The sequence below is a fragment of the Centruroides sculpturatus genome, unplaced genomic scaffold, assembly GCF_000671375.1.
Source record: "Centruroides sculpturatus isolate CEXI.00-Female unplaced genomic scaffold, Cexi_2.0 scaffold1907, whole genome shotgun sequence".
In the NCBI taxonomy this organism is placed as follows: domain Eukaryota; kingdom Metazoa; phylum Arthropoda; class Arachnida; order Scorpiones; family Buthidae; genus Centruroides; species Centruroides sculpturatus.
Window position 1 is genome coordinate 89,200 of NW_019386295.1, and position 11,839 is coordinate 101,038.

The window sequence follows — 11,839 nt, forward strand, 5'->3', positions numbered from 1 at the left end:
TTATAATAAAATGTTAGTATATTGAAAACAGGTAAATGATGAAATTATAATTATTATAATGAAAATATAAATGTATGGTAATAAAAGTTAATAATAAGTCAGAATCCTGATTCAGAATACTTTTATATTTATCTACTAGACAGAAATAAACTTTGTTACTTTCTATGATTATCGTAATTTGGTAAGAAAAATTACTTATATGAAGGTTAAATTAAATCCATATGGAAACTGTAATTTAAAATATTTATACCATTATAAATGAAAAACAGAAATAATTTATGGAATTTTTACAGAAAATATGGTAACTGGAGAGGCATCAGCACTCAATAAAAGAAGTTGTCTAGAAGAGCCATCAATTATTAAATATTTTATTAACAGATTTTATTTTAGTGATAATAGTTTTTCAAAGATATAGAGAGAATTTTGAACCAAATAAATAAATAACAGAATCATATAACAAAATCTTTACCAACCAGTTAAAAATTTATTAGCAGCAAGTATTTTTGGATTTTTAAAAAGGCTGAAAGTGTTTGAAATTTGATTATCTCAATGTTAATTGAAACATTTTTACTTTAAAAACACAGTTTTGATTTTTTTCATTTGCAGTTCAATTCACATTTATGTTTGTGTTTTTCACACTTTATGGCAGTAATGCAATGTCCTTTTTAAATATATTAATCATATTTATTAAATATTCAAGAAAACTTAGTTTTTATTTACAACATATACAGGGTTGTTATAATTAATTTAAACATATATTTAGAGCCCTGTATAAAATGAACTATTGGATCAAAAACAACCATATATAATGTGCGTACTTTACTAGGATCATGGAATTTTGATTTTGCAAATATAAAGTTTAGTATATATAAACAAACATCTTTTTTCTTCCAGCAACACTTTTTTACTGCAATTAATGATTCTGGTCTCATTTATATGCCTTTTTCAAAAAAAGGTTCACAAACCAAAATAGAATATTTATATAGCACATTTGAATATAAGTATTGGGTGTTTATAAAATAAGTATCTCTATTTGGAGCTGTCAGTACATTAAAGGAATAACCTAAATGAGATCAAAATACACTTATGTTTAAGGGGGAAGAAGAATGGAACAAGAAACAAAAATAGTTTTAAAAAATGCTGATAAAAGGTGCTGTAAAGTTTGAAATGTAATGTGTAATACAAGAAGAAAGAATTAAGGTGCAAAAACTTGTAAAATACTATATTATTTTTCTGACTTTTCCAACGATTATCAACACGACTGTGTGCCGGAAATATCTGTTCCCTAACGGGTACTTTACGCGGATTTGCGTTAATGTGCCAGGCCTGGACTTAAGCGTGCACCGAATTAAATAATGACAAAGTTTGTAAAAAAAAAAAAAAACAATCCAATATTTAATAAAATTTCTAGTAATAACTATATACAAACTTTAGTAAAAATCAAATAACAATTTATTCAATGTAAATCAATAAGAATCAACCTGACAAAACTCAAATCAATCTATTTTCTAACTTATCTCTATTCCCCTTTGGAATTCGACAAAATTTCAAAGAATTAACTTATGTACAATAATTCTTATGAATTAAAGGTCCTAATCGTCACCTCAATATACTAGAAACCTTTTTCCTCAACTCTCAAGACTTTCTCCAACCTTCGATCCACAAATCGAATAACTTCAAAATCGCCTTGGAACTACTTCATCCTATCGGACACCTCTCTCTCGTTTGCTGCTACAAAGGTCACCACGCTCATTGCTAACAGAAGCTCACCTCGGTCATCTTCACTTCAGGTTCAGTCTTTGTACTGTGAGGTGACATCACAATTCTGAGTGAAATCACTTTCCTCATTTACATACTTATTGCTAACAATAAACTTTTCCTGTTTGCCTGGCAGTCTATTTTCCAACAATACTCGCTAACCTTTTAAATTATTCTTTTTGACAATTTTAGAGATGTTTTCTTTAAGGTTTAGCAAGTTCCTAAGTTGTCCTTGTGGGGTCTCTCCCCCTCTTTCTCGGTGCGGTATTACTTTTCTCCACTCGGGAGCACAAGTGTGTGCAAGTTTTATCTATGGCACTTTTCTCTCGTCGGTGAGTTGGTTTCTCTTATTCTATTTTTAAGTTTCTAAGATGAGTGTGAGGTAACCTTTGTCCTAATAAAACATAAGCCCCAAACAAAAATAGAATAAAAGCAGCAATAAAAGTANGTTGCATGGCACTCAAACAAAAGACGAATCAACGAGATTTGAAAATCGCGTAACTCTGGGTCCACATAAGTCGGGATAGCATAAGTTGAGGTATTACTGTACTGTATATTTAATCAATATGGCACTGAAGAAAGAGAAAAGTGACAGTGGAAATAGAAAACGTTTTAGTGTGACATCAGAGAAAGAAATTATTGCAAAATACGAGAATGGCATTCATGTTTCTGACATCGCTAAAGAATATAATGTGGCAAAATCGACTATATCTACAATTATTAAAAACAAAAAAGCATTTAAGGCTGCCGAAGTGGCTAAAGGAGTGAATGTAATATTGAAACAAAGATGTAAAGTTTTAGATGAAGTTGAAAAACTATTGCTAATATGGATCAATGAAAAGCAACTTACTGGAGACAGTGTTAGTGAAGCTATAATTTGTGGAAAGGCTAAAAATTTATACAATGACTTGTTGACCCAGACACCCGGTATAAGTGCAGACAGGCAGGACTTTAAAGCAAGCTGAGGGTGGTTTGATAGGTTTCGTCAACAAACTGGCATTCACAGTGTCATAAGACACGGGGAGGCTTCGAGGTCAGATGAAAAAGCAGCAAAAGCATTTGTAGATGAATTCGCAGAGTGTGTAAAAAGTGAAGGATACGTCTGGAATCAAGTGTTTAATTGCAATGAGACCGGTCTTTTTTGGAAAAGAATGCCTAGACAAACGTACATAACCCAAGAAGAGAAAGCACTTCCTGGGCACAAGCCCATGAAGGATAGACTCACTCTTTTATTTTGCACTAATGCAAGTGGTGACCTCAAAATTAAGCCACTTTTAGTCTACAATGCTGAAAATCCCCATGCCTTTAAGAGCAAAAATGTGATAAAGTCCAAACTGCCTGTATAATGGAAGGCAAATAGTAAGGCTGGGCAACTCGGACTTTATTCATGGATTGGCTCACAGAAGTGTTTGATCCTACTGTTAAAAATTATCTTCAGGAAATGGATCTTCCTCTTAGATGTCTTCTCTTAATGGATAATGCTCCAGCACATCCACCAAATTTGGAGGACAATTTGGATAGTGAACATGACTTCATTTAGGTCAAATTCCTTCAAACCAACACAACTCTATTACTGCAACTAATGGATCAGCAAGTGATTTTCAATTTTAAAAAGCTGTATACCAAGGTACTGTTTACCATGTGTTTTCAGGTTACCAATGATACCAACTTAACTCTCAGAGCTTTTTGGAAGGAGCATTTTAACATCCTGCATTGTATCAACCTTACTGACAAAGCCTGGAGTGAGGTCTCTCACCACACTTTACAATCATCCTGGAGGAAACTTTGGCCAACTTGTGTCCCAGAGCGAAACTTTCAAGAATTTGAAGAAGAGAGCTCTTCTGATGTAGTGCATAAAATCGTGTCCATTGGCAAGAGTTTGAGAGTAGAGGTAGATTATGCAGATGTGGAGGAGTTGCTGAAAGATGAATTAATGACAGAAGAGCTGGTTGCCATGCAGGAAGAACAGTTGAAAGTCTTACAAGAAGAGCATTCGTCAGAGGAAGAGGCTAGGGAAGAAATCACCAGTGCTGAGATGAAGGAAATTTGCAGAAAATGGAATGATGTGCAGGAATTTATCGAGAAGCACCATCCTAACAAAGTTGTGGCTAATAGGATCATTAATTTAATGAACAACACTGTGCTAGTGCATTTTAGAAAAATTTTGATTAAGAGAGTAAGACAATCAACTTTAGACCTCGACTCGAAGAAACTCCTGATGCAGTGCTGCTCAATATTTTTGTGTAGGAGGATTCCTCTTCCAAGCATTAAGCTCTGTAGAAACTAGAACGGATTAATTGTATTTGCATTAATTTCTATGGGAAAAATTGCTTCGGTTAATGAACGGACTTGTGGAATGGATTACGTTTGTTAACCGGGGTTCCACTGTATGTAGGTGAAATCTGAGACCAGCTATAGAAATCTTAGGGACTAGAGGCCCTAAATAACTATATACAAATGTCTGATGCAAACCGAAAGTTACATTATTTCAATTTAAAACTTTCCTCTGAAAGCAGTTAATAGATGACTGGCATGACTCTAATCTTAAAGGAAACATATGATGTACAGGGGCAAAACACTAATAGTGATTTGAGGTGAAGATCATATATTTTAAATTAAATAAATTAAAAATATGATTAAAAATTGCAGCCTGGCATTGTGATGCTGTCATAATAAATAATTGCTCATTCTTGTTCCATTTTTCTTCCTTCTTAAATAGTAAGTGTACTAATTTTGGTGTTTATTTGGGTTATTCCATTGAGCTACTGACAGCTCCAAATAGAGATACTTATTTTATAACCAGCTGGTATATTTTAAAACAAATCTACAGACTTTTAAAATTTCAAATTATACTTAATCTCTATTTCATGAAAGGATAATAAAATAAAATTACAAATAGAAGAAAAATATACAAATAACAAAAAATACAAATAAATAAGAAAATTCACACATCTACTACTTCTATTTGTAATTTTATTTTATTCACTTTTTTGATGGGATATATATTTAAATGAAATTCAAAAGATTTTAAAATTTGTACATTCATTCTGTAATATATACCTTTGAATGTTTGTTAAAGGAATACTTCATTTTGTTTTGTGAACCTGAAGAAGGTTTATGAATGAGGTTAAAAATGTTAGTTGCAGTAAAAAAGTGTTTCTAGAACAGAAAAGATGTATATTTGTATATACATAAAGAAATAATAGTTTATAATAGTATAATAGTTTTAAAATTTCTTAATAGAGAGAAATTTAAATTAATGTGCTTGAGTTGGGATAGGATAGATAACACACCAACAAATTAGCTAAATTAAGAATTAAAATTCAGATTAAAAAAATTATTAGATGCATATTTATTATTCATTACAGAAAATTTAATCCTTTTTATTAAACTTTGAGATAATTTTTTATAGAAACGGTTTTGCAAAAGCAACAGCTGTACAGATTTTGTTTTTGCTAAGCTGTTTCCGTAAACTGTAATGTTGCAGTTACTATTTGGTGTATTCTCAATGAAAAAACTTTTTTGTTGAAATTTAAGAAGCAGGTTTAATATAATAAATTAATAATTATTTTGTATTTTTTGGACTATCTGATATATGATTGGTAAATATAATTTGGAATATGATTTTCATAAATATTTATTAAATAAATAACAAAACTAATAAATTTACTTATTAGTTTTGTTTTGATATTCTATTCATATCATTATTCAGATAATGGGATTATAACTAAGTATTATAGATTAAATATATAACTTATTTTGTATTCTGGTGGAAATAATTTTCTTGTAGATATATATATTCGAATAAAATTCCATTTTATATAATCCTGATTTTTACCTGTCTACCTTGTAGTATAATTCCTCATAATATTAGTTTTAAACTAATTACCCACATTTTTTTCTTTCCTTCATGCAATCTTCTTGTGTTTGGGCTTTGCCCCTCCCATCAACCTCATCATTTTCACCCTGATGACCTGATACTACCTTAGGTTTCCCTGTTTAACCTGGCTGTTGGTTTTATGGGATTTGGCAACATACCTGCCTTTAAAACTATGCGAACCCTGAGAGCCTTACGTCCCCTCCGTGCATTATCTCGACTGGAGGGAATGAGAGTAAGTAAAGGGTATTAGTGATGAATTTATTTTAGAGGTATGTGTAATCTGGGAATACAGAATTGCCAAAAGCATTTCTGTTTTGCTTTGTGCTTATATGTTGCTTGTTGTTCAGCAATTGTGCTTGCAGTGTAAGCTTCCCAAATACACATTAACCTCTTTAATATCACTAATATCACTAATATCAAAGGTGGTTTTGTATGGTGTTGACATGTTTGTTTATGTATGTGTGTGTGACATGTTCATGTTTGTATAGTACAGACAGAAATACATCATCAAATGCAAAAAAAGAAAAGCAGTTAAGGAAACTGAAGAAAATAGAAAATGTATTTTGCCAAAATTGGATAATCAGATTAATATATATTTTATTATATTTGGTATAAATTTTTATATAAAATTTTATCATTACTTATTAATCTGATTTGAAAATCATTTTTGGTAATTTACAATGAAGTTTAAGAATTCATTTATTTAATCAAAAATGGGGGAATCATATCAGCAACCTTCCCTCATCTAACCTAACCTGACCTGCTCCATTATGATGCCTACCTCTCCATCCCTATGGCCCATATGTAAGTAAACAATAAAATTCAACATAACTTCTTACTCTGCTAGGTATCAGTGGTCAATCTCACAGCTACATTAGTAGGGGGTGGAAACATTCAAGCCTTCAAGACAATGCGTACTCTTCGTGCTCTTCGTCCTTTAAGAGCTCTATCACGCTTCCAAGGAATGAGGGTGAGTTGCTAATTACAAAATATTAGTCAACTATCAGGTTTGTGACTCCTTTAATCATTTATAAATACTACAAATATCAATTCTACATTTAGAAAAAATTATCTGAAGTTTTTCTTAAATAAAAGCATGGAAGTATGCCTTATAAAATCAAAAATTCTTTTATGTATATTTCAATGTCATTACTTGATATTTATATGTATTCAACAATCAATGATTAAGTAGGATTTTTCATTAACTAGTAAAATTCAGAATTTAATATTCCTGTAAATTTGTTATAAAATATCAAAAGATGATCTTAAATTTTAAATCCACATGAATAAAATTTTAAAATACTAATATAAAAATTGTATTTTATATTATCAGAATATTAAATTTTAATGATTTTATGTATTACTTTGAAAATTTCTATATAAAAAAATTCTCATTAATAATAAAAAGAAAAACAGTTTTATATTCTCTATATAATAATATAAAAATATTGAAATATTTTGGAATAAGTCTGTCTAAATTATATATGAATGTAGTAAATATTTATAATTGTTTATTTTTGCATTAAATAATCTGCATCATGTTAGCTTAGCATTTATATTTTAGTATTTTGCATGAAGTAAGATCTAAGTATGTTTGATACATAATTGATTCATATTAATACCAAATAAACAATTTTACTGTTTTCTACATATTGAAATACTGTCAAAAATACTGAAAATAATCTGCACATGTTATTAAAATTAATCTGTCATTTAATTTATAAATATGAATAATTCATTTGTCTTTTATAACTTACAATTTAACTCTCATTGAAAAAAAGATAATAAAAACACAAAAACTATGATATTTTCATTTGAGATGAACTAAATATTTTACACATTATTAAAATTCATAATCAGGATTCAGACCTTTAAACATTAAGTCAACAATTTGAGTTGTATGCAAATTAATTTTGAACATATTTTAAAATTGCCATACAGATATTTTTTAAAACCTTTAAATTAACAAATAGGAAATCCATACAAATGAAATAATTATGAATTAACTGTTTAATTACAGCATTATGTTTATATGCAGAGTTTACTGATAATTTTTCAGTGGCCAAATTTTTCTAAAAATATAAGTAAAAAAAACTTTTTGCTGTCACTTATTTACTTTATCAATAGTAATGTATATACAATTTAGCCCACTTAACAGAGCATTGGATTAGGGAGCACTTTGCTCAAGAAAGCAATCTTCTATGTTCCAGATTTTCTCCATTATGTTTTACATTTAGCAGATTTCCTGTTAACAGAGCATCAGATAGTAGATCAATTTATTTAAATGTGCAGCATGTTGGTGGCTTTTTAGAGCAGCAATCCACATAAAGATTTATAAGAGTTTAGCTTTAATCTTGCAGTACATTACTGCCCAGGACATACAGTGACAAGGTTGTCTGCACTACAGTATTTGTTGAGATTTTTTGAAATATGCAATATGGTTAAAAGAAAACAAATAAAGATGATGAGATTGAACAAGACTATGATGAATTGGAAATTGTTCACAAATCAATAAAATCTGTTTCTCATACAGATGAATTGTTTCATTTAAGCATAGTGAGAAAATATTTAGAAGAAAGTTTACTGAATACAACACATTTTGCAAGATTGATATGGTTGAAAAGAACACTGTGAATAATTGTATTCAAAAGAAAATTATGGACTTTTTTCAATAAATTTGTTTTAGTTGTTTATTTCATGAGTAGTTAGGATACTCATGTAGTTAATGCCATATCTGTGAATTATTGTAATAAATTTGATAACAAATAAGTACAGTGCTGCAAGAATGAAGCTGTTTGTTTTTATACTGTACATTCCATTAGAGAACATTCGGAAATTTTAACACATCTGTGTTCACACCTTTTCACCTAGGCTTCCTACAGTGGTAGACTGGCTCATCAGGAAATTGAAAATTTTCCAGTTGGCTAGTTGCTTGGTGATCATTTCTTTACTAAACATGGACAGTAGATTACTATGATGGAACCTATATTAATGCTCAGCACTTCCTGGATTTTATCCCATATTCCCTAGAGGGATAAGCAGATGCCTTAACCAATGATATACATACATAGAATGATATGTATGTGTATCACTAGTGCATGTATGTTTGTGTGTGTGTGTGTGTATATATATAGCATTTATATATTATATATATATATATATATATATATAATACACTATGTTTTTATTGTATTCAATAAAATGATAAAATTGACTATTAAAAAATGAAAACCAATATGTAACTTAGTAAAATTATATGATAGTGAATTTTAATATTTTCAAGTGTGTTATAAGTTATATAGAGCTCTTAAGATATGAAGAGTGGAGAGAGATTCAAATATCATGAACAATACTGGATGATCTTGTTACTTCGAATAAGGGAGAATGAAACAGTGATCCCAACAATGCTCTCTTAAATGGACTCAACTGCAGTAGTAATTATGCAGTATTCATAAATATAGATAATTAGATAATAGGCAATAGGATTAGAATGTGTTTTAAAATAAAAATATGAAGAATAAATAACTTCATTAAATATATGTGTGCTGCAAGAAAAATTTGTAACTATTGACATCAAAACAAAGAAAAGGTTTTGATATCAGAAATTGTTTAATTTCACAATAAATTATGAGAAGAAATGATGAATAAGATGAAAAGTCTGTAGAATAGATAGCTATCAAAATATATAAAGCAAATTGATAAGAGAAGCAATGTGAATTTTTATAATGCTGTATTTCATTACATAATTATTTAAAAATTTTTGATTGTGTACAGCATTTATTCTTGTGAAAAATAGGTCTATATGAATTTCTGTATCATATATACATCATACTATTCCAAAATTTATGTTTAAGTGAGGAATTTATGCAGATTATTGTTTGATGGATTAATTCAATATTTAAAAGTGTATTAAATAACACAGCATTTTTTTCATATGTGTTCAGTTCAAGTTAAGTATATAATGGCTGTTTTGAGGAACTTGATATTGAAATGCATAATATAAATAGAAAATCAATCATTCCTATTATGGAAAATCATACAACTAAATAGCAATTTGAGTCTTCAAATGAATAAAAAATATCTTTTTTAATAAACAAACTATTACATTTCTCAATGAATTAAAGCTATATTAATATATCAATTTTTCTATAATTTTAATAGAAAATCTTTTAATTAACCATAAGAGCTATAAGTATGGTATATCATAATTTCTCAAATATATTAACAAATTTTTAAAATAATTTTACACATCAATAAAGTTTTCTCTTTGATTTAAAAGAAGAAAATCACTAGATTATTAGTAAAAATAACCTTTCTCTAAAAATAATGTATAAAATCTTTATTAGATACATTGGTGTTTAATACCATTAATAAGTTATGCTTTACAATAAATCTTTATCATAAATTTACAATTTCTGTTATAAATTTAGTGAAATGTGATTATGCATGTGTTAGATTAAACATAATTTAAATTCATTTCTAAAAGAAAAATGCAAAATTCTCTTACTTAAAAGGTAGGTAATTTTATTTTATTTTGTAAGGTCAATTATCAATTATCGGCCACAAAATGTAAGTATTATTATTGTTTATGATGTGTTATTGTTTGTGCATGTGCTACTTTGTTTATTATTAAATTCAATGTTAGAAAAGTTATAAAATATTTATGTAAAATAGTATAGATTTAAGAAAATTTTGTGTATAAAAAAAAGGCTGTTTACATGGTTGCTGTGTACACTTTCATAGCTACATTATTTTTCTCATTTTTTAATTAGTTGTTTTTAGTATATGGTACTGTAAATGTTTATAGATTTCAATGTCTATGTGAATTGTATATGTTTACATAGATGTATATTAGCTAACATACTATTTATTTAGCCTGAATAAATATGTCTTCATAATTACATTGTAAACATTATATAGACTGTCAATTAATAATTAAATTCTGTACTTATAAGGCAAATGTACTTTTATGTATTATGTATTACTGCTCATTAAAGAAACCCAATTTTTGAAATTTTTTATTTGGAAAACTTTTTGAATCAACAGCAGTAACAAATTGATTGTAAGCCCTTTGTAACATTGAATGGAATATGGAATCAAAATTGAAACATATCTTTTTTAAATTTGAAAAACCAACTTACAAAAAAATAACATAAGCATGTTTATGTATAATTACAATAAACTTAAACCAAAGACAAGAGGAGCACAAACAGCAATACACTATGCTAAATTCACTATCAGCCTGTTCAAATTTATTTTTTAAACATACAGTTATCTGCTTTCTTAAAGGTAAAGATGAAAAAATATTCTAGTAACTTATTTATTTTGACTTCCAAATAAATCATGAAAGAAATTAAAACAACTGATAAGTGTATTTCACATAGATAAAAAATAATCATAAGTGTTCTCTTCAAATCCAATATTTTTAATGTTGTATTTGAAGAGAACATTTAATTGGATTTATATATAATACTTAAAAATAAATTTCTCAAAATGAAGACTTCTGCAAATGCATAATGAAGTTTCAGATATTTTTAATACGTAGATAAGGGAAACCTAATTGTATAAATAATACATATAGATATCATTTTTGAATTAAATTAATTTCTCAAAATACTTCAAAATGTATTTCAGCCAAAATCTCGACAATAGTAATAAAAGTTCCACTATGTCACTAAACCAATAAACCAGCAAAAGAACCACTCACTTTGGAAAACCTTTGCTTTCCAAATTGTTAATTAGTGACATAGTAGAACTTTTGATATTAATATTAACCAGTGACTGGTTGTTGTTTTCTCAACAATAGCATTCCATATAAAAATAATAGTATAAAAAATTAAAATGTTCTTATTATTAAAATATAGTAAAAGAAATATACTATATATAATACATTTATCTGTTTTTATATTTTTTTTTTAGTATAAAACTAAAATACACATTGTTAAGTGATACTGTTTCTATTTATGGTGCAGTTCTAGAATAATTAAACTAAAAGTTAGAGGAAGATTCATTTTTTTTTCCTTTATATATTACTATAATTAATGAATTAATTAGTTACATGATGAATTGTACATTTAAAGTGATTAATACAAATATGTATCTTGTAGTTATAAATGGACATGGCACCATGTATTTAGCTATTTCATATTTTTTTTTACTTTAATAATGATTAAATTATTTTGCATGTACTGTACGATATTC

At 28.0% G+C, this 11,839-nt stretch overlaps 1 protein-coding gene across 5 annotated transcripts in view; it reads left to right on the forward strand.

The window, feature by feature from the left end:
• The window catches only part of LOC111614458 (sodium channel protein para-like), a 54,982-nt gene that overhangs the window by 41,514 nt on the left and 1,629 nt on the right, over positions 1–11,839 (forward strand). For 2 of the 5 annotated variants that reach the window (XR_002754934.1, XM_023355836.1), the window contains exon 5: positions 6,486–6,608. The exons of 1 other annotated variant lie outside the window; for it this stretch is intronic. Coding sequence is in view for 3 of the 4 variants with exons in the window: in XM_023355836.1 (XP_023211604.1) it covers positions 6,486–6,608 (123 nt within the window). In the remaining variant the exon portion in view is untranslated. Of the gene's footprint in view, positions 1–5,747; positions 5,871–6,485; positions 6,609–10,179; positions 10,208–11,839 lie in introns of all 5 variants that reach the window. 2 more of the 5 variants (XM_023355838.1, XM_023355835.1) reach the window with 2 other exon arrangements.